The 24,220-nt window shown below is 41.1% G+C and overlaps 1 protein-coding gene across 4 annotated transcripts; it reads right to left on the bottom strand.

Annotated features, from left to right (window-relative positions):
- Positions 1 to 5,254: 5,254 nt before the first annotated feature.
- Positions 5,255 to 24,119, bottom strand: PLEKHF2 (pleckstrin homology and FYVE domain containing 2). 4 transcript variants are annotated; one of them, XM_051785304.1, is made up of 2 exons: positions 23,999 to 24,119; positions 5,255 to 7,613 (listed from the first exon to the last, which is right to left on the bottom strand). In XM_051785304.1, the coding sequence occupies exon 2, from the start codon at positions 7,597 to 7,599 to the stop codon at positions 6,850 to 6,852; it is 750 nt and encodes a 249-aa protein (XP_051641264.1). In that variant the 5' UTR covers positions 7,600 to 7,613; positions 23,999 to 24,119; the 3' UTR covers positions 5,255 to 6,849. The 4 variants fall into 4 exon arrangements, with proteins under 4 accessions (XP_051641264.1, XP_051641266.1, XP_051641265.1 ...); XM_051785306.1 differs by lacking the exon at positions 23,999 to 24,119 and adding an exon at positions 23,607 to 23,956; XM_051785305.1 differs by lacking the exon at positions 23,999 to 24,119 and adding an exon at positions 23,365 to 23,539.
- Between the last annotated feature and the right edge of the window lie 101 nt (positions 24,120 to 24,220).

Here is a 24,220-nt window from a genome sequence, read left to right as displayed (position 1 = left end):
CAAACCTGGCAGGGCCAGAAACTGGCCTCAGGCATTAGTCACCTGCACACCAGCACTGACACTTGCACAAGCAGGACAACTACCTGCACCCCTGACGCTCTTGTGACACAACCGTAACAGCCTCTTAACACAGGCACCGCCAAAGAACACTAGATCCAGGACAGAAACTGCAGATAAAGCCTCTCAGGCAGCAGCTCCAGCGCCAGGTATTTATTGCTGAGCCCCACCTACCCAACCAAGCCAGGTGACACACACGAGGCATGCTGATGCTTGCTGCACTCGCTCTACTAACCAACTGCAAACTTCACCCAAACCCCTCTGTACCCTGAGGTGATCCTCCCCACACCCCCTCACCACCTCTGAGCTACCCAGCCCGCTCAGGTGGGGTCTGCAGAGGCACAGTTGGGCAGAAAGAGCTCCCCACAATTTTGAAGAGCTGCTGTAGAACAGCCAACAGTGCTGGGCCCTTCCAGGGCAAAACAGGCACACAGAGCTTCAGATGAGGCATGGTTCCTTCCTCATGTGTAGTTTTGGGACAGCATGAAGTTCCTTGTCTCCAAAAGTACACCTAAAGAGCCTCAAGTGTTTGCATCCACTAAGGATAACACATTGCACTTCTCAGCATTAGTTTGTACATGCTGACCAGCAACAGCAGTAACTGTTTCTCCTTCCCAAATTGTTCCTGTCCCTTGGAAAAAGGGTGACAGGGTCCACGTTCACACTGTACCCATGTGCTGCTCAAGACCTGCTGTCATCACCTGTAAACCTGAAGCCACCAGCTTCCCCTACACACCCCAGTGGGACTGCTTTGTTTCAGGTATGAGCAGAACTGCACTGTCCTGTGCATGTTTGAATCATGCTAAGTATCTCCTGCAACACATCAAATGGGTTTAATTCACAGAACGATGCATTTTTTTGGACTTATCACATTTAGCTTCCATTAAGGGAGGTAACAAACCCTTTTATCATGTGCATTATAAACACTAGGAAGCAAGTACCCCAACAGAGGGTAACTTTCTTCTGCCTCCAGAGATCTCATGTGAGACAAACTATATGCATCACTAAAAGCCAAAGAGAGTAGTATTCAAAATAGACTTTTTCATGCCCTCCTCCTCTCATATGCTATTGTTTCAATGCTGTTAAAAGCACTAAACAACACTCCTCTTTAAAAGCCAGGTCGATCCTTCCAACCTTTAAGCCCATCTATTCGAAATGCCAAGTTATTACACATAACTGTCAGGTCAGATGCACCCAATGAGTAATATTTTTACAGACTTTTTTTTTAAACAGTATCTTTAGCTTCCACAGCACAGGCCCTCTAAGGCTGGTTGCCTTTCCTTCTGCATCTGGCAGTATGTGCCAGCACTTTGCACGCTCACAATAGGCTGAGAGGTCAGGTCTTTCCTCACATACAATGTTTATTTACCAGTGTGTTTGTTTTCTCAGCGTAGCAGTTACCTCTGTTGCCTTCCTTATTCCCAGGAGAGTGTACACATCCCACAACCCACCGTAACATCACAACAGCACTCACACCATCCGTGTCACACCAGAGAGGCAGGATTAGCCCTCAGTTATTCATGTTTGAGGGCAATGCCCTGATAAAGCAAATATGAAGCAAGCCAGGTGGGGAAGGAAGGAAATTGCTATACCTATATATTTATAGAGACAGAAGCGGATAACCCAGCTCATTTTGGAGTTGCCATTCTGGAGACAGAACAGATCTGGAGTGAGGCAAACAGATGCCAGAAGGAACCGACTATTTCAAACAGACCAAGCACATCCCCTTCCTTCACTGCTACACACCCTGCTCAGAGACTGCTGATGTTATGCAAACCTGATACAAGCTCACAGGACAGAAGCGCTCAACAGCAGCACCAAGCTCTATAAATAAAGTAGCCAGCAAAGCCCTAACTCTTACTACAACACAGCCTCTGTTTAAATTTGCATGCTGGCAACAGCTTTTGGAGAGAAAAATCTAAATAGCAAGTCTAGTCAGAAGCTAAAATGCATTGATAGCGAGCCACTCACACCTGTAAAAGAGCTGACCACATCTACTTTTCATGAGAAAAAAAAAAACTACCTAAGAAAGGTCAACAGATGTTCTTGAAGGTCTGACTGTTGAAAGATTTAAGCCCTTCAACTCATTAGCATTATGCCTCAGAACATCTGAATAAACTGAGCTCTTGCTTTCTGCCTGAACACTATTTAGGCTGGGGGTATCATCTTGTGTAAAAGGATTTGTAAAGGAGGTTTCTTTTAGAGAAGTTCTTACCATTTAATCCAGTTACCCTCTCTCTTACTGAGAATGACCCTGAAAAGGGCTGGGGGTAGCAGAGAGGTTGAATGTGAAATCAGGTCTCTTTGCATCACCTTGGCTTTTGCTGCTGCTGCTATGTCATAGCCTTTTATGTTTGCAGAAAATACTAGTAACTGCAAGTTTTATAAAGGTAAAACTTCATCCCAGTGCACAGATTCTCCCACTTACACAAGCTAAACAAGTCAGATGCACTAAGTGACCCTGAAATGCCTTCTGCTCCTTAGCATATTATTTCCACTGTCAACTCAACCGATTTACATTGTTAGTTTTTACCCTAAATGTGTCCGAGTGCAGCTGAAGCATTTTGATTGTTACTCTGGCACATGGTAGTATTTCATAGATAATTAAAAATTTAGAATGCAATGAATCTCTGTTCTGAAGACTGATGTTCGGATTTCTTATTCCTGACTGAATAAAAAAACCGTGCAGGTACAAGCAGTACAGCAGAGCTGTCTATCACTGCACAGCAGACCAATGGTCACTGTGCTGTGCTTCCCAGCAGCTCCAGACTCTATCCCAGCACGGGAACAGAGCAGAGATTCTTCACAGCGAGAGTGCCAGGAGAGACCCAATGAGTCACAGGAGCCAGCACTGGCAGGAGAGCAGCTGCAGCACAAACAAGTAGCTCAGATTTCATCAAATGAAAGGCAGTAAAGAGCCAAAAGAGTTTCTAATATTTACTACAATAATTTGCTATCAGAGGGGAGAGGGGGGACATCTGAGTCTTTTCTGACTGTATCTGCTAACAGAACCAGGCATTCTTCTATCAGTTCAGGGATTACAGGAAAACACAAAAATCACAACAATACAATCCATAATCTGCTTCCACTCAAACATTAACCAGGAACTACGACAACCGCTGTTTCATTTGCATTAAGCCATCAGCTAAAGCCTATCCTCCCCCAGGAGGAAAGCCCCACAGAAATACAATGTTTCTGCAAGTCATTTTGATAATCTGCCTATTAGAGATGAGACCTTAAAACCCCTGCTGCAAACTCACAACTCATTAATCCACCCACCCATTTTATTAAACTTTTCTTCAACTGAGTAGCAGTGCTTGACCCTCAGATTATGGCTACAGCAAATTCAGCTGCATCAAATCTGAAAGGGAAGCAGCCTAATTTATCTTAACGGCAGTTTAGGTGCAGAGGCTAAAATTAGTAGACTTCAATTAAAACCTTTAAAACAAAGAATATTTCCTTTCCTTTAATATTTCCAGCAAGTGAACTATGAAGTACTGGTAAACACTGTGCAAACTGTGAATTCGGCTAAAGCAAACATGTACTTATTTCTCCAATACAGAATCTTCTACAAAGCAGAAGCTGACTGCAGAGCCTTACATGAGAGACATACAGGCTGCTGCTTTTATTCCATTGAATTTGGAAAGCTTATAGAGGAAGAGCAGGTTAAATCTACCACAAACAAAAAGTACACAAAATACGCAGAGACTGTCCATACTTAATCACTATTTTAGCATCCAAAGAGTGCAGAAGCTCTGAGAAAAGTACTAAGTTACTCTCCAGTTTGATACCACAAGAAGTTTTGACCCAGTGGTGGTTTGACAAGGCCGACAGTCAAGACCCGTAGCACTGGAACTGGGCTGCTCAGCACCCTGCTGACATGAAGGGCTGGCCCTCCAGCCTCTTCCAGTAGCTCAACCACCACTGGTCCAACAAAAGCCAAACTTTGCAACACGTTTGGTCATCCTTGTTTTAAAACGTTACTTAAACATGCAAGTGGCTTCTAAGTCCATAACCACATTAAGTTCTAAATGAGTCTTAAAACTCCTCCCGTATGCTCATGCTCCCAGCTTATTAATCCCTCCTGACAGCGAATAAACCTGCTGCTAACTTACTTGTCAATATAAAAACCAGCTGCCCTCTTTTCTCTCACCTTCGAAGGCCCACAGTTAAAGAAAATTAAACACATAGGCTTGAAGCTACACCATATATTTGTAAATAAAATAATTTGACAGAACAAAATTACAAAATACGAAATGAGCCCTTTCAGGAATTCTTAACTACAAGAGAAGTCAATGTTAAGTCCATCTTGTAAAGTTTTAAACAAGTATTACTGAGGAATAGGAGTATTACCATAAAACACCTTTTTTAATGCTTTTTAAAAAAGCTCTAACCATATACATCAATTTCAGATGAAAAATTCCACACGCACTCATCAGTTTGGTTACAGCTTCAGGGATCAGTGCAGCACAGTGCAAGTTTCATTCACAGATAAAAAGATATCTGAAGTAGGTACAAATACATTCTCAAAAAATACAGGATGTGATCTAACTCTCAGCAACCCTTTTCTCACCCCTAAAAGGTGCTGAAGATAAGCATAAGGTATGGAAACAAAGGGGAAAGTAAACAAGGAGATGGACTCGTTAACAAGACAAGTTAATATTTGACAGCTTAAGAAAGAGGAAACAATTGCATCACGAAGAAAATGATTGTTAGTCATTAGAAGGTCTGTACAAGGGAGGTTTGTACTTTGATTCTCTAGAAAAACTGAAGCTGACAAGTCTCCACTCCTGAAATAGAAATATTGAGAGGTACAAAAAGTAAGCACTATTAACTCAAAGTGCATTCTCAGAATAGCCCATTTTTCCCTGCTGCAGGTCACCATTCCCCCATCTTTCAAGAAAAAAGTTTGCATATTTCAGCCAGCCTTTTAATCTAGCAATTTTACAGAATCTTCCTGGTCCCAAGTCTGCATCAGAAAGTGTTTTCCCCTTTGTGTATTTATTTCCAAGTAGAACAAATACTCTTCAGTGCTTTTATAAAAAGTCTTATTTTTAGAAATTGTCTAAGATAGAAATATTAATGCAATTTTCACCTGAAGCAATGTCTTGCAAACTATGAATGTAGAGTGCCTCTCTAAAGATGCTAAGTGCATCTTTAGCCACCAGAAATCTCATGGAGGGGTACATCTTTGAAGTGCTCTGCTAATTTTTATTAAAAAATATGACTGACACTTTCAGCGTACAGAATGGGAGACTAGTGCAACATGCAGCATTGATTGTTTATTCAATAAATACTTAACCCAATTATTGCCAACCAAGGCAAACAGTGCAGAAATTGTCATTCAGAGATACAAAAGTTTAACATTTTTTTGTATAAAGTCAGTTGCTACTATATTCATACAACTATTTCAAAGAGGTCTTTCTGCTTCAAAATTGATGCTATCAATATAAAAATACAGAAACATATATTTGGGGGTTTAACGTGTCTTTACAAGTCTAACTTTTACATTTATATGGGAACATGATGCTTCGGTACTCAAGAAATAAAAACGAATACTGTGATAGAGACATTTTCTGCACTGATGATTCCATTACAGTCCTTAAATACATCTTTCTTGGTCCTGGGTATACATTTAGAATGAAATAACTTGCATCTCACATTTATCCTGAGGTCAGCTGTGTAAAAAGGAAAGCCAGTTTTATAAGGATACTTGCAGACTTTTTGTTGAAAATTTGAGGTTATTTTTAAACGAGCCAATAAATTCCTGGGGAGAAAAAAACCGCAATCTTCTCACCAATGTTTTAAGAAAAAAATCTAGTGTCATTTTTGGGAATTATTTCCAAAAACATACAGGCTATCACATCCAAATGCTGTATCACCCAACTAAAATTCCAGTACGCATTTGCCAAATTTGAAACTTAGTAACTGTTCTGAAAAGAAAACGTGTAAATCCCCACAAAGAGTCTCCCCAAGCTTCTCATCTCAAGATCCTGACCCACAACACAACTTCTGCAAGGAGAACCCTGCTGAAGCCTGTGGGAACCTGCAGAGTCTTCGGGTCTGCCTGCACAGGTGAGGACATGTGATTTGGGTCTCCATCACCCACCACGAGGTACAGTTATGACCTTATCAAAGCTCCACTTTGAACACAGCAGTTATTTTCAATAGCACCAACAATCTCTCAGATACCAGCACTAGGCGACATAAAATAGGTTTGTTTCTTCCTGAATCAGCATAATTGATACAAGGCACTCCTTGGCATAGGAAGTCATAAGTAAGAGCAAAACAAGAGTATCCAAGTTTTGTGACATTTAGGTTTGTAAATTACATCACGTTTCAACTTATTATATACCATGGCAAGAAAAACAACACAGTCTACAGGATTAACAAAAACATCACCATCCCATGCATGCTCACAGTTTTCCTTCCCATATCCAAAAAACCTCCACATAACATATCAATATGAAACATTAGAAAGTATGGGTTGTTAAATTAAGAAAGTACATTTTATTCTCTGGTCTTCCACAAAAGCCTAACCTAGACACAACTCAAGTATATGAGGTTGGAAAATATTCTGATAACATTTGCACCAGTCTATCCCTGCAGAAGAGAAAAAAACAACTATTGTCTAGAGAATTCATAGATTGAGGCACATTGCAATTGAAGATATTCAGGCATATTTTATGGCTAGAACAGGATTTTTCTGAGGAACCTCACTACAGACTCCCCCAAAAGCAGCTCCATATGGTTTGAAACGACTTGCAACACATGGAAAAAAACGTTTTGTCCTTAATCACTACTGTCTTCATCATCATCATCATCAGATACATCGTTTAAAGATGACTTAGGTGACTGGCTGTAGGAGTCTGATCTAGCCGACTGACATGCAGTCATCTCCCCAGTAGAAAGAAGATCATAGCAGAAGTCGCAGATTCTCACTGGCTTGGAAGACTGGCTCGGGAGAAGAAACCTCTTTTCAGAGCAAGGCCCACACACAACAAAGCCACACTTGCGACAGTGATGACGACGGTTGACGGGCGTAAATTTTGCTTTCTGACAGCGCATGCACACCGTGGCTTCCGAGTCCGGTACCCAGACAGCTGCATGTTCATTGCTAGGAGTCTTCCCACTTTTGGAAAGCAAATCAGAAACACACTTATTTATGTGATTCATCCACTCAGATTTCTCTGTAGCAGTGGCAGCGTAAACCGCAAAAGACTTCGTGGGTGTCTTGATGAGCCACCCGTTCCGTAAGTCTCCCTCATCCTGGATGGAATCAATAGTGACGTTTTCCAGGGGGATTATGTGCTGCTTATTGTATTTCTTCTTCTGGATGACAATGTTACCATAAACAAGGATGTCATTGAACAGAAAGAACTGCCTTGCTTTGGGCTTCTTCCTACACAGCTTTGTTAGTACTCCCTCTCCAATGAGAACACGACCAGGAATAGTCAGAGGTTGACCAGCTGCTCCAAAGCAGTTTTCCACTATACTTATTCTTCTAGTATTTGCCTCACTGTTTGCCAAGCGATCCACCATCTTTCACAAGTATCCTAAAATTAGAAAAAAGTTTGTTATTAGAACAGGACTGATTCAACAGCAAGCAGCCTTCCCCAAGGAAGGTACCAACCCCGCATTTCTTAAAATATCTAACAGCATCCGCTGGCTCAGAGGAATCGACTTGGGCTAGATTTAAATAAGTATTAACACCTAAGAATTTTTAGCAGCCAATTAGTCTTTTTTGCAAAAGCAAAAATGTTCCATGCAGCTGACAGCTATCTTTATCACACAGACAGCACCTACGGCACTGCTTTTGAAAGCATCTGGCAACAAACTAGTTCCTCTCTAGTAAGGCTACTGCATCCTGGTTTAATGCTTGTATTTCTCTGCATATCCTCCTATACCTACTCTCCAGATGGCAACAAGAAGTATCATCCATCATTCCAAATTCTAATGCTGCAGAAACATCAACTTAACTGAGCAGCCTGAAGACCCACGTTAATTTTAACACAACAAACAAATTACATAATTGACGTTCACATCGGAAATCACACTCCCCAAGCTCAGTACTGTTCTTTTTTTCCAGCATGTAAACCTCAAATCATGGGCCAAACTCCTGAACCTACCTTCTAGAAACATTTTGTACAGGCCACAACTTGCACCCCCCCACCTGCTTTCACAGCAAACTCTGGAGCCAGGAACAGGGAGTGAGTCATGCCTGCTTGCTGCTGCCCTGTTTTGTAGGAGCCCCACAGTGCCTCCCTCCTCACCTACTCAAACCACATCTGCATCTGTCACACTCAGGCAACGTACACAGGCAGACCTACTCAGAGGACAAGCCACACAGCTCACAACTGCTCTTGAGAAAGACTAGGTGACCTGCACCAGCCAAAAGTTTAGAAAAGACGACTTCATATTTCATGAAGTGCTAATGAATTGAAGAGTACGTATGTTCCAATTACAGATTAAAACCCCACCTTGTCATTCCCCAAGTAGCAAATAAGATTTTCTCTTGTAAGGGTGAGATATCTAAGGCATCCAACAGTGAACTAAAAATAAGAAGTCACTATAGTGATTCATACCTTGGCAAATCACTCTTTAGCCTTTTACCCTAGAGTTTCCCAGGCAGAAGTCTCCAAAGGAAACTCTTGCCAGTCTGACCCAGATCTGCTCCCCCCAAACTCCTTGTGATATAGCCAGGAACCTGAACTGTATGCTTGGTGGAGAGCAGCAAGACATCTGGCAGAAGCAAGTAGTATGGACAGATGTTTGTCTCAGCATGCAAAAGACACTCTCCAGTGCCTTCCACAGGGCTGATGCTCACAACACCCTTTGCTACAAGCACCACTTTGGACAGGCCTGAAGGAGAGCTGAGCAGCAAATACTCTGTTCTCTACTTCCTGCACATCACAACACAATCACCATTTGGGAAGTCCTCTACATTACCTACCTTTTCTTTTAGATCTACATTGCCTGACATTAATACAGCATCAGCCTGCAACAGAGAGGAAACTGGGCTGAAACAAGGCTTAGACTTGATGTTGCTCAAACTCCCTTGCTCTGCCATAACCTGATCCAATCAACCTTCTTCCTATATATCAAAGCACAGATACTTCCTTACAAAATAGGGATGAAACCTCTCATCAGGCCTCATCTAAATAAGTATGTTACTGTGATTACACAAATCCACATGCCCAATGTTAAGTATGGTCATCGTAAGTTACTGCTTTGAAAGTTTAATTATTTTCACACTAAAAGGGTTTGACAAGTGAGCTTGCACAGATATAACTACCTTTTTTAAGCCCTGCACACAACATCATCTTGTACCAAAGTCTGACACTGAAGAGAGAAGAATCTCTAAAAGTCGTTTCTCAGTGCTATTTTTGAACTTTCTTTACATGCCTTACAGCTTTAGTTACAATATGTGAATACTGTGTTAACTAGTTTTATGGTTAGGGGAATTACAAAGCTACCAGTTCCAAAAGTATTTTGATCTGCAGAAAGTGAAGACAAAACAAGAACTGCCAAGCAGAAAGTAATAAGAAGAGAAGGCAAAAGATAAACTAGCAGCCTTTTTAGGTGTACTTGCTGTAGTCCTAGTTTTCAAAATCAAATTCAGGTGCCTGACTGCTGAAGCCCAGGACTTCAAATGAGAGTTAATTGCCATTAACTATCAGGTAAACATGCCCATCTAACAACATACTAGCAATAAACAGCCTTTGCAAGTGTCAAAGCTGAATCAACAGCCCTTCAAACTTAGAAAGCAAAGACTCAGTCACAGGGTTAGTCTAAAGTTATTTAGTAATCCCATGTTCCCTGTAAAGTGCAGAAGGACATCAGTCAGAGTGCAAAGAGGACAGACCAGAAGAATATACTTTCTGCAGGTACAAATCAATATACACTACTTCTAAACGTACCCTTTTATACAAGTTATCTACAAATTACAGCAAGTTAAATGCTTTTGGTAGTGCACAAGGGGGAACACCACCCCTGGCCCACCCCTCCCAAAAGAAAACTACAAATACAGTCATACTGATGAGTTTCAGTGAAGAAAGCTCTTGGTATGAAATTACAGCAACCTGTAGGAAGCAGTTGCTGCTCCACAACTCTAACTCGGGCATTCTGCACTCCCTGCCAATAATCTGCAAACTCAGTCCAAGGTCACCACAAAAGCTTTCAAAATACAAGCCACTGGGAGAAGAAAACAGGGGAGAAAAAGCTAAAGGTTTTAATTAACTGTTCCCTAGGAGGACCTAAGAGAAAACAACTCTAACCAAGATCGTTTAATAATCATGATGGCTTGAAACCAAGACGCATGACTCCAGAATTTGTGCTGAAGGCTGTACTTCGAGCTTGTTGTGAAAATAATCACTTGCTGGACTTAAAGCAAGAATCCGGGGCAAGTTAAGGACTATTAAGGAAGACAAGATAATCACATGTCTTCCAAACTGAAACTTTTTGCTATAATATTTAACATTGTCAGCAGCCAGCCTCAATTAAGGCAGTAAATGCCACAGACTGCTGATGGATACTGATTCCACTTTTCCAGGGCATGAATTGTATTTTCCCACACTAAAAGATCAGACCTTTTAAAATAAGCACTCTGCCTCTTTTCACATAAGTCTTTAAAGAATCAAAAATTAAAAATCCATCTGAAATCCTATGCACGCTAATGTTCAGTCATCTTCACTAGCTTTTTCTGAGAAAGTTAGTTCAGAAATGGATACAAAACCACCCAAAACACATCATGATTACAAGTAAGAATGAAACATGAAAAAATAGACCAGAAATACAAAAGAGAAGCCATCCCTAAGCCACAAAAGCTAAAGTTAGGAGAAATACACCTCTTCCTCTCAAGAGCACACTGATCAAAAAGATACTAAATTAAAATTGTCTGGACACACAAAGAACTTTTAATCCCAAAATGTCACAGTCCAAAAGCAAAGTTATCAACTACCAGTATTTAAAGACTACATTAATCTTGTCTTAAAGCATATTTAAGATATATTGTAAGAGATAACAGATCATACCCTGGAACTGGGTAGCAATACCCTCCTCTCTTCCAGCTAAGATTTTCTTCTGAAGCTCTTGGCCACCATAAGCAGCAAATACTGGATTACTGTCTTCAAGATGCAGGATCTCAAGACCTGATCAAACAAAGCAATTCCTAAGTGACAGCAAATTGCTGAAAACATGCCCCAATCCTTCCCTAAGCAGTGAAGAATAAACCAGAACCATGAGCTTCGAAATAAGGTTAGACAACTCCACTTAAGGGACAGCATCTTACACATAGTCTCAGTTTACGGGTGCCATGTAGTCAAAAACCTCAAACCTATTGTTCAGACCTTTATCACATTTGACTCCAGTTTCACACATCTGGCATTTGAACTCCCAAAGGTCCCCAGGCCCTTATGCAAGGGTGACTCCATTTGTGACGGACTGATAGTCTGATAGTCTTTACAGACATCAGATTCAGTAGTTTTTGTGTCCAGACTGCAGTGTAGTACTAGCTTCTAGACATAACATTGCAAAAAAAAAAAAAAAAAACCACACTTTGTAAGAAAAATTAGCTACATAGAGCTGTATCATAAGCAGGGTCTAACAGCCTTTCTAGATAAATAAATGTCAACTATCAAAATGCTGCAATACCTTCAGTTTGCCCTTCTCACACATGCTCTCAGTAAGTACATTTCATGATGAAAATGCTGGGCAAAGGCTTTCATCTCCACAGCATAATATGCTATTTAAAGGCGACAAAATATTTCATGACACAGAAAGCCCTAACTCTTCTACAACACACAGAATTGTGTTTTACACTAAGTTATTTCTACTTTTATTCAAAAGAATCTTCCACAGAAGCAATAGTTCTGTTACCAAGATATCAAGATCATCTTGCTCCCATTTCACACCAGTTTTACACTTGTATCTTGTTGGTGAGAATGGTCACCTTCAAGGTGACAAACAGATGCCACTGAAACCTCTAAGAAGAACTAACAAGTTACCTACTCACCTAAAACAGAATCCATGTTGAGGAAATCACATATTTACTACAGTTATTAACGGTCTATACTACTGCAGCAGGAAAACAATTCTGTTAGAGTTGCTCTGCACTGACAAGTCATGTTCCACATAATCGTTTCTTTCTGCCACTGTATCCTGGTGATGACAGCGGGATGATGATCTCCCAGGACTCAATGCTTTTAAAGGTCTTATTTAAAATAGGAGAATGTTTATTTTATCTGCTAGCTCTGCTCTTGATAGAGGCCAGACTAAACTGCACAGAAGAATAGCTGCAGTTGAAGATAGACATAAGGAAGCAAGTAAAAACAACACGAACCTGACTGACAGTTCCATCTAACTCAATACTGACAGAAAACTTTTCTTCTACTACTACTACTTCAGCACTGTAGCAGCTGGCATTAGCACCACATAGCAGAACCATAAATAACACAGGTGGTGAAGGGGAGAAATGAGATTTAAAAAGCTATTACAGCATAGTGATGCAGACTGCATACAAACTGAGCACAACACCATTTCCCCACCCCAGCTCAGGGCACACTACCACGACAACCACATTCCCTTCAGGCTGCAGGAGAGTCACATAGGGTATGAAGCAGAGGGACACAACTCAAATTCCAAAGTTTTTTCAGCAATAGAGCAGAACCAGCAGTGTTCCATTACTTCTGGCTTGGGCCAGTCTAGTGGACAGTCCCTATTTTACACCACATACATTCAAATTAAACCATTTTCCTTCTTGCCTAAAGATAACATACGTGCTTCATAAAAGTTTGTGGTTAGAGTCACTTAATAGAAGGCAAAAGTTAAAGGTTTTATCATGTTTGACTCCACAACTTGAGGGCTCTGAATAAAACAAATTTCAAACAGAAATGCATTTTGCTTTATTATACTTAATCACACAAGTGAAACATACATGAAAGGTACAGAAGATCAAAAAACCCAAAACTTTTACAAGACAAAACCAAGTAAATTGTAAACCAAAGACAAAGTCTATCTGCTGACCAGGTATCTAACGTGCATTAAATGACTGGGTTGTAAGATGATTCATTTTTTGGATCTACAGAGGAAAATGTAACACTCTCCCTAAAAAGTGTTCATCAGACAGAATCAGTCACTGGTAGTTATGTGGGAGTTTTTCAGTAACAGGTTTCAAATAATTGTTATAAATTACATTATCACAACAGACTCACAGAGCTTTCGTCTCACACTTTGCTACGCAAGAAAGACACTCTAATTTTGGTTAGAGTTGCATAAACACAATCAAGTTACCCAGAACCAATGTACATCCCTCACTTAAAGCTCTCTCTGAAATGGTAATGTCACTACTTTTTGTAGAGAAACTTCCAGCTATGAAGGTATCTCAGTATTGTAACACATTATGTTAATCTCTATAAATATTAGATGTATTGCTCTTAAGAGCAACGCTTGACTTTTTGCACCACTGCCAAGTAAAACACAGTAAATTTCTGAAGTGCAACCTGTTTAAGGATTAAACTTACCTACATCTACATAATGCTTTGAAAATAGTTTTAGTGTGGAAAATTGCTGAACTAAACTCATGCACAGCAGATACTCTAAGTTTTTGATACAAGTCAGAAGAGAAATTAGCATAAAGATTAAATCTTACTTTGGCCTCACTAGGTACACCTCCTACACTTCTTCCTTCAGTACATACAGAGAAGGATGATACCATTGCTTGTCCTGGTTGGCAAAATTACCCTTTCTATTACACTTTCTATGCACTTAGATCTGATTAGCTGTAATCAGAATCCAAGCATTCATGCACAAGTCACTTTTTGGTCCTTGTCGCTTTGTATGAAATAGTCAAAAGACGAATTTGTGCATAAAGTGAAATTAAAAAAATTTCACCCCCAAAAATATTGAGAGGAGATACAAACATGACAAATGTTTTCTAAGGGTCCTTATCACTGCTAAAAGCTGACACGACAGTAACAACTAAACACCTGTCCTATGCTGGAGCTAGCTGTCCTGGATGCTATTTAAAACATAAGACAACCACTGTCACTTATAGAGAAATACAGTGTTCTAATAACCAATTCTCTAATGCTTCTCTTCACAAAAATATTCCCAAAATTGTAATATTTAATGAACTGTCTTGGCATCACTATCAGAACCAGCTGGTAAGGATACAGAGGATAACCCTGATAATACCTGGTAGATGCAAGTATAAGGAATGACAAAAAGCTTCATCATAATCCTGAAAAGAAAGAAGAAAAGCCAACAGATTAAAGAGATTATATCAAGGTAGCAGGAAATGAGGCATAAGGTTCCTCTGAACTTCAGCATAGCCTTTATCCATATGATCATTTTTTACTAACTTGGTTATTGGTTGCAGCATTCAGAAAGGTACTGACAGTGGTACAGAAATTTTGACTTGATTTACAGACACAAAAGAATTTACCTTTTCCTTAAGATAATGTAAGCTATTGACTCTTTGCACCATTTTTCACATCCTTAATAATAATTGGCATTGAATAAAGTCAAAAAAGCTGCAAGACAGAACACTGGAAAAGACGATGGCAATACCAGGACTGCTTTGGATTACTCTGTGGATGCAAAGATGCTTGCAACATTTTCATCCTAACGCTATAAAGAAACACAGTGTAAGCATCAATCAGTAGGACACCAGCAGGGAAATGGAATGATACTGTGGATCTCTCCCAAGTCTCATTTTTATGATTCTAAATGTAGTGTTTTCTACCTGAATGCAATTTTTTATTCTCCCCCACTGTGAAGACACAGTTTCCTGCATTGTGCAAGCCTGTGGAGCAATGGCTGCAGCGTGGAGAAACACAGATCAGCTCACTCCCTTACTGGTACATCCAGTACCAACCAGCAGGCTTAACCCTTCATTCATCTCAGCCTGTTAGCTAATGTTCTGGCATCAACCACAGACCTGCAGAAACCATGCTGGAAATATGTTAACAGCAACCACATTACTTCATACTGTGCAACCTGTGAATACTCTGCCCTGCCAATATTTTCGAAATATTTAGATTATTTCTCAGCCCATTTATTCACATCCAAATATATCATGAAAGCAAATCCATGCATTTGTCTAGTTGGATGTCATCATAAACCTATAATTACTATAACAAACCAGACAGATCTGTTTTGCTTTTTAACTGCTGCAAATGATGTCACAAGTCAAATCCCACTAAAGCTCTTCTTGAAAGTACAATGTAGAAATTCCTGTTTTAACTTCCTGACATCTTACAGTTTAGTAATTCTTTTCATACATTACAGTTAAATTATTGTATATTCTAATTTCCAACTTACAAGCAAGGACTGCTGTTTCACTTTAATTGACCAGTTGTGTAAGAATTTCTCATAGAATGTAAATGATTCTAAATCCATAACAAAACCAACAAAAAACCCCTTTATTATCAAACCTGCATGGTAAGTGGATTGCTCTTCAAATTTGCAATAGCCATTATCCAACTGAGTTAGGAATGCCTAGAAAGGCCAGTTCCATCTTGGGGATGGAAATCATTTCTATGTAGAACTTTGAAGATATATGACCTTATATTGCCTAACCCACTCAGAAGCTAGTTTGGGTACAGAAGGTTATTTTTAGCAACAGTCTATCTGTTTAGCCAAGCAGCATATGCATTACACAGCAAGAACACAGCAATGCTCTTTTACTATCCAGGTTACTCTGCTGAACAGTTAACACACTGCCTGAGCTGCTGTATGCAGGCAAAACCATCCAAGTTCTGCACTTTAGCTTCTCAGCTGGAAAAAGAACACCAATTTAACCAGCCTGTAAACAGAAACACTACCTCCCACATTCCCAACAAGTTGTAATGCTAAATAATAATAGAGGACGCAAAAAGAAAACAAAGGCATGCGGAAGAGGGCTTCCCACCAGACGTGATGGGCTTGTTTTAACTTGTTTTAAACCAGCCCTGCACGGATGGTGAGAGGAACCACCTTGGCCATAATGCCACGTGCAGTAATGCCAGCACCCCTGCTCCAAGCAAGGAACACGTGGCACCCATGAAAGACACACAGAAATCCAGAACTGCTGAGTCCAAAGCTGTTCCCACTACCTTTTCCTGCTTGGTAGTAACAGAAAATATGAAAGATGGAAACATAGTACTAAAGGGTTTGTACCACAGGGAAGTACATGACCAGGAGGGCTTCAAGGCACTCCTAGACCAATTGGAAGGGGTCGGCCGTATTTCTCTTCTGTCCCCAACTGCACTGGAAGAAGTCCCTGAATGTCTCTTAGGGGAGAAGAGACCTCACTGCAGAGCTCCAGGAGGAACATTCTTGTAAAAAGGCCAGCTTTTCAATGAAGTCAGTTGCTTATTACCACTGTCAGGCTTCTATTTACAATAAACCATGGTAGCTGATATTGTTTTTGTCTTCTAGCATGACAGAGACAGAGCTGCTGCTGGGAAGAAACACGGAGTTCTCCATTCCACACCTGGCAGTCAAGGGTTGGAGCAAACAAAGCAGCTATCTACACTGAATTTTCTCTGTGTCCTTACCCATCTGCAGATAAGCTGAGCATTTCCCAAGCACCTACACCGGCTTACATGGCTTTGAGCAGCACTTGTGAAAAACGGTACTGCCAGCTGAAGTGCTGCCATTTAGATGAGAAAATTCTTACCACTGTTCAAGATGTGAAAGAGGAGGTAGCCAGTACATGCATGTGCAAACCAAGTAGTTAGAACTAAAGAAAATATTAAAAGGAAATATTAAAACAAACAAAAAAACCCAAACCACAGTACACAGCCACACAACCCTGAAAACTCGAGTTCTGCACAGGTAAAAAGACAGGCCTGATCCATCATGAACAGCATTTCAAATCTGACAAACTCATCTGCAAGCAGAGGCAACTGTGGGCATATCAAATACTTGCAGCTGACAGCATACTGAAATGGGGATAAGTAAAAAGGTTGATGTTTTGTATATATAAAGCTATCTATTTATAAACTACAGAACACATGTACCCTTCAAAATTAATCAACAAACAAGTGACTAAAAAAGCCCAATATTCAGACCACATCTTTGCTGTCATGGGGAAACACCCTAGTATTTTGAGTTGCCACTTGTATGTATTTAGGAATACTAGCAGTGGTTAGTTTAACCTCTGGTGCTAGCAAACTGCATCTTTCATCTTAATCAAAGTACTGGGAACATACACCAGAATATGGTTTCAAAACCAGTTTCCACAGATCTTAAGCCCAAAAAAGCTCGAGTTCCTTCTGAAGTTCTCCATAGTTCTGGGTAGCTAAAAGCCATCAGAAGAAAAGCAGACAACAGATCAATGTGCATGAAGAGTCAAGGGCAGAGAACAGCAATACTGGGATCCTGCTCTGCCACAAGAAGCTCCGACAGACATGAACTCCATGTGCTAGGCCAGTACCTAAACGATCACTTGACCAGGCTGCAATACCAAATACTGGAATACATTTTTCTGTTTACAATTTAGTGTTTCCCTACTCCACTGTTTAGCTGTTTAAGAGTCTCTCTCAGCAAACATTATTTTGCAGTTTGGCGGCAACAGCAGCTCACCCCTCCCTTCCAGGCTGCCTGGACAGGTGCCCAGTGCGCCCTTCCCATCCGATACGCTGCATGCCAAGGAACAGCTTAACTGGTCACAGCCCACTTGGGCAGCACCAGGGCACACATCTGGACATCTGGGCTAGCAAATAACTTGACAGATACAAATACTACCCTGCTAAACATAAATGGACATTGGGTGAGGGACGTGAGAAATCGATCAAAAGGATCTGACCAATTTCAGAGCAAGCTATATCCTGCTTAAGTTTTGTCAACCCAGCATAATGAAGAGAATCCACAGCATCAATGTTTTAAATCATGAAGCAGATCTATTTAAATTGCTTTGGGGAGGGCACACAGCATCATTAGAATTTAGAAAAACAGATCCAGATGCAGCTGTTCTATAAGAACTGTTGCCAAATCCATCTTGCAAGCGATTCTCCAAAACCAGACTGGCCGTGTGGTTTGTTGTTGTTATGGATTATTACAGCACACACGGAGGCAACTTGCTAATGGTTAGCTAGACTGTCTCTCAGTCAGTGTGAAAAAAGGGATTTGGTTTTCAGTTACTGAAATAAATAATATTTTTCAGCATGCTTCTTGCAACACACAATGCTTCTTAATCTACAAGTGGAGGATATTTACAAAAGGATTTTTGATGTGTATCTCTTACATGCAAGTATACACTAAAAACAGCACCTCCTGCATTTCAGGGCACCTGTTTGTTTTAGCACTTGAGAGCTCAGAACAGCTACATGCTCAAAAGAGCTTCCTCAAGTTAACAGAATTTTATTTTCCCTTTTTTCATGAACACAAACCTATGACACAACTGCTTGTTCACTGGCTTATGCCTTTTTACTATGCACAGGTACTTAAACCAGCTAGTGTTAAAAAAAACCAACAAACAAACAAACAAAAACCAAAAAGAAAAGCTTTCTGTTTTTCTTTAGTTCACTTTTATTACCATTATGAGAGAAGTTACTGCACTTCACTAACAGTCTAACAAGGACTGGACTATAAGTAAACAATTATAGCATGACCAAGCTAGAGAGTTACCAAATAGTCAAAGCTAGGCAAAAGTCAGAGCCATTAACTCCCTACCAACAACTGCAACACAAAAGGACTTTCACTTCTAGTGGCCATGTTTGAAACAGAGCAAAGTTTTCACATGCAGTTTCACAATTTACAAGCACAGCACCATAACCACATCATTGCTATTTCATTATTATTACTTTTTTTTTTCTAGTGCATGTGCTCTTTTAAGTTCAGATATTGTGTTCTAGGAAAAGAAGCTGCACAAGAAAGAGGTTTCTTTCACCAGTTCAGTAATTCTAAGCATTTCTACAAAACTAAATAAGATACAAGCCAAGTAACAACACTCAACCTCTTTCTCCTGGCCTACATAAGTTAAGAAATCTCCACTTTAGGGGGCAACCCTAATACTATATTATACTGTAGAAATACTTTCAGGAGGTCACTACCCAACAGGGTCAGACAAAACACTGCTGGAGCCCATTTTCAATATCGTAGTAAGAAAAAGAAAATATACAGACATATTGACCCCCTTAAAATTCTTAACTCCTTAATAAAAAAAAAAAAATCCAATAATTTCTACCATTAGTTCACGAGTAATAATAGACTAAGGGCAAACATGGTTGGCTGTAGGGAATCTTTTTCCTACCATTTAAACCTGCTGAAAGAAGTTGCTCGAGTTGGTACCAAAAATGGCTCATGGCCCAGTAACCATGTGCACAGCAGGACTGGCACTAGGATGAAACCCCCAGCCCAGCAGAACCAGGGGCTCACAGGCAGCTGAAACACAATTTGGGGCTTGAAATTCAACCCTGTGATTTTCAGGAAGCTTGACAAGACTACTGCAGTGCTGCAAGCATGGACCTCTCACTATCAACCCTCAGAAATATTTAAAATTTATTTATCCAGCATTATTTAAAAACACATAAGGCAATAAACCAAGTGTTGAATTCTCTTTCTGAGCAAGGGACATAATCCCTTTTTTAGATCAAATGCTGCTACCTAGTGACACATGGGTGAGTGGTAAAGGCCTAGAAAACTGACATCTGACAGCTATTAACAAAAGCCAAAAGGAAAGCTTTAACAATGATACCATAAATAAAATGTCAGTCTTCAATGTAACCAGTTTTTTACCAATACTCTGGGTGTTAAAAGGGCAGTTCACTTGCCTCCATGCTGTTAACCTAGATCAGAGCAGGGGAGCGGGAAATCACTGTCACACACAGCTTTCAGAACAGAAGTACACCCAAAATCACTCTCAGAAGATTTACATTACCAAGTATTGACAGCTAAGTCAGGAGAAATTTAAAGCAGAAGTTTAAAAAAGTAAAGGAGTCATTTCCTGAAAGAATCTAGTAATCACAGCAGCTTACTGTAGATGCCTTCTTGGGAAATGCACTCACTGGCCCTTTTCCCTTTTACTGCTTGTCAAATGTCTTTGATGCATTTTAGTTACATGGAAAGCACTCGGAGTACAGACTACCTAGTACACAAAGGTTTGCACTGAAGTTAACCTGCACAGCTCACCATTCCAAAAAAGATGCTGACAACCTGAACGGCTGCGTGTACAATCCACTGTTAATTTCCATTAACAAATTAGGTGTACACTTCAGAAATGCAAATGTCAAAGAACATGCTGTAACTTTTCCTTTTTCAGAAGGCATACTAAGTACTTAAAAGCAAAACGGTTACCTTTAGATGATGTGTTTGAGATACAAGAAGCATTTAATGAAAGCTTAAGCTGCTGATAAAAAGATCATATACATCAATCTCTACCGACCCCCCTGTATCTGTTTGAGTCAGTAAAACTTCTCAACAGGTTGCCTCTCAACACAGTAACTAACTGCTTGCATGGCATCTTACTACCTTCAGGTATTGGGAGGGGAGGATGTAACGAGAACATTCTTGTATTTGAAATCCTTAACTTTCAACTGTTTTTTCTTCTTTTACACTTAGACAAAATGCCAAAATCCTGCTATATTACATACACAATATGCTTAACATTATTTTTTTTTCCTCTTTGCATCATTGTGCTTTACAATAAAACAGAGAGCCACTCCCTTCCACTTAATTTTTAAAATCCTTAAATTATTTACAATTACTAAGAGGCTAAAACAAAAAGCCAACAAAACCAAAACACTGAAACCCCACATCATTATGTCTAAGGCAGCAGCACTCTTATCTATTTATGCAACTAAAGTAAACATATGAATTCGTTTTTGACTATGTAGTATTAAAGTAGCAAGCTGAAAAACATGAAATATTCTTCTGTTCAATAGTACTTCTGCACTATAACATTTATTTTTGTAAAAGGAGAATCTTTGTCCCACAACTCTCAGTCAAGCCACTTCTCAAGTGAGCAGACAATGTATTTCAACAGCACTGATTATGTGGCCCAGAATTTGCAGAACACTACTTGCTAACACAGTTGTCACCACATTTTGTAACTTTGATAACAATAATCTTCAGCATTGTAAACAGGTTCTACCACATCTATCTGTAGAGTAGTTTTTCACCCTCCCCGAACTGTAAGAACAAGTCCTCTGCTGAACCATGGAGACAAAAGTTATTGTACAACAGCAAACTTGGCATTTGCTGCATAGAGAGAAAGTTTTAAATACGTGTTTCTATTTCAAAACCCTGTATTTGCCCTTATGTTTTCTCTTTTGGAACAATCCCCAGATTATCAAGTTTCATTCAACTACTGACTTCTTCAAAGTTTAAAATATACATCTGTAACTTTTTTAAAAAATACATAAAGTAAATGCAAAAACAAGCTTAAATATTAACAGAGCTTGGAATAAGTCCCAATGTACCTTTAGGATCTGAGGTTGTACAGAATAAGGTCTCATTTCTTAATTCAAAAATCAAGAATTTAACTTCCTTACCTACCATCACCTAAGAATCATATCCACTGTTAACGCTGGGGTGTCCTTATTTGACATCTCCTGCTAATAAATACCCTTTAAGAACAAAAACTTGCATGCCATTTGTTTGCTTGGACACCAATTCCAACATTTTCTTACAGATACCTTTCCAGAAAATTAGATCTGCAAGTGCTAAACACTTCAACTCTACCTCAGCTATGTGCCATGCTTTGACCCTAAGCTTTCCCTTTAACACCTCTAGTCCTCTCTGCTGAAGGCAAGCCCCCAAAAATGCTGCAAGGGTACGAAACCAGTGTTTGTACCCTGCCTTTATCGATCTCACAGGGCTTTTAGGAAGATAAACAAGATAAGCCAAGCTATATCATATCACACCTCACCTGAGATTGCAGTTCCATCTCTTCACTGCTCTGAAGCCTTCCTGCACCCACCAACCTCAACAGTGAAACCTAAAAGTCATCCTACCTTTTGAGTATAACAATCATTTTGACAATAATAATTTTTGTAAACTAAAGGGTTTTATGATACTATGGACAGATCTTCTTTTAGGCCAGAGACATGTCTAATTACTACAGTTAAGGCTCAGACCATGATTTAAGGGAAATAGAATGGAGATCTTGCTGAAGAATGATGTCAACACTGCATCTAGTGAAAACTTGCTTCTAGGTGAAAAGATGCTACTCTCTCTCTTTCTAGATAATACAACAGAGGAAACTGAACCAGCTTTTCCAGCTCCAAACTTCTATTCACAGGTTTTTATTTATCGTTTTAGGGACTTCCTCTATATGGGTTTCCATGCAGAGTAAAACTCAAGACACTCCAAAAGGCACAGAGCCAACCTGCATTCAGAAGCAAGAATTTGGGACTCAGGCTCACAACACTTCGCTTTCACTATTGTTTTCAACACACTTGGCATGGCACTAAAACACTTGGGAAAATATTATTTAACAAACTGAGCTGATATACAACACATTTAACAACACAGGAACTCTTATCTCCCACGAGATTAGTTAAAAGTATTTAGATTATCAAGGTTAAAAACTGCCTTCTGAGCTAAAGAATCAATTCCGTTCTGCATGTTGATGGCTGCATACAAAGCAATTAATCCGTAGGATCTCAGCACTGATTGCACTGCCGTTTTTAAGTACTTCCCTTCTTTCAGACAGCCATCTCTAAAATAGTTCAATATACAAGTAACTTGGGATCTGAGTATTTAAAGTCTTCTTATTTCAAGAGAAAGAGGAATTTGAAATCTCAGTTCTGAAACAAATTCCTGTGTTGTGGGTTTGAGTTTAGACTCAACTTTGCTCACTGTACTAACCTCATCTGAACTTAATGTTAGGCACATCACAGCCTCAGATACAGTGTTTCTCAGATACACATTACCACTTACAGTAACTCCTAGCAGAGCCTGAGTTAGAACTTAATGATGCTTTTGGAACGACTTGCATCAATTCAGCCAAAAGACAGTCCTTGATCTCTGGTTAAGGATACAACAGGTCGTTTTGGTTATCAACAACTATTGTACTGATGCTTCATGTCAAAACTCGAGTTACAGCGGATTCCCTTAGCAGGGACAAAGTCGATGCCAGGACGCGCTGCTCAGCAGACTCACCCATCACTTTCTTGCCGTGATGAGCAGTTTTGCCTTTTATAAATACCGGTGCCTATGCACGTAAGTATTTCAAGCGAGGCGAGAGGAAAAACATGCGGCTGTCTTCTGCCGAGCTACTTTCAGACAACAGCTTATGTGCCACATGTATCTCTGGCAGACCAGTCACATTATCCTCCAAAATACAAAATAAGCGAATTTCACAGGAAAAAAAAATAGCACCTTATGCTCGCAGCCGCCAACACTCGCGGTTCCGCTGGTTTTTTTACCACAGCATCAAGACTTCGCAGGCGACTCGCTCCGAGAACGACGAGGAGTTTCACGGGGCGAGCGAAGGCTCAGGCGGAGGGCGGCCCCGCCGGGGCAGGAAGCGCCCTCCACCCGCCCGCCCGCCCGTCCCGTCCCGTCCCGTCGCCTCACGGCGCCCCGGCGGAGTCACGAGTCGGGGAGTTTCGGGCACTTACGTAACGCCGCGGGGCCGCCGCCGCTGTTTCTCCCCCTTCCCGAAGTCAAAGTCGCTTCCGAGGCCCCCCAAGTCCCTCAACGCCCTGGGACAAGCCAGCGCCCGCCACCGCCGCTTCCTTCCCCAGATCCTTCCCACTCCGCTGCCTCCCTCCCTCCCGGCGGGACGCGGCGCTGCCCCAGCCCCGCAGCGGGACAGCGGAGCTCGACGCCACCTCTCGCCGGAGGAGCTCCATCTCCGCCAGGCAGCCCCCAGCTCCCAACATGGCCGCAGGAAAGCGGCCGGAGCCCCGGCGGAGAAGGGCTCCGTGAAGAAAGTTTCCCTCTCGCTCCCCCGGCCGGACCGAGCCCCCCCCCCCCCCCGCCCGTAACACGGCCAGCCCGCGCTCCTCACCCAGTGCACCCCGCTCCGGCCGCCGCCTGCCCCGCTCCCCGCACGGCCGCGGTCATACACCCCGCGCCGGGGGACGGCCTGCAGGACACCGCCCGGCGGGGCGGGGCCACCGCCATCTTGGGCGGGAAGGGCTGAGGCGGCACCGCCCTCCCTCCATTCCCTCAGCACCGGGCTGGCCCCGAGGGCCGTCCTGCGCGGGGAGGGCAGAGCGGAGCGGGGCTC

This window comes from Manacus candei, unplaced genomic scaffold (assembly GCF_025592945.1).
Source record: "Manacus candei isolate 608988 ecotype Guabito, Panama unplaced genomic scaffold, ASM2559294v1 h1tg000019l, whole genome shotgun sequence".
NCBI classification, from domain to species: domain Eukaryota; kingdom Metazoa; phylum Chordata; class Aves; order Passeriformes; family Pipridae; genus Manacus; species Manacus candei.
Note: the sequence above shows the minus strand (reverse complement) of the source record. Positions and strands in the feature narration are given on the sequence as shown.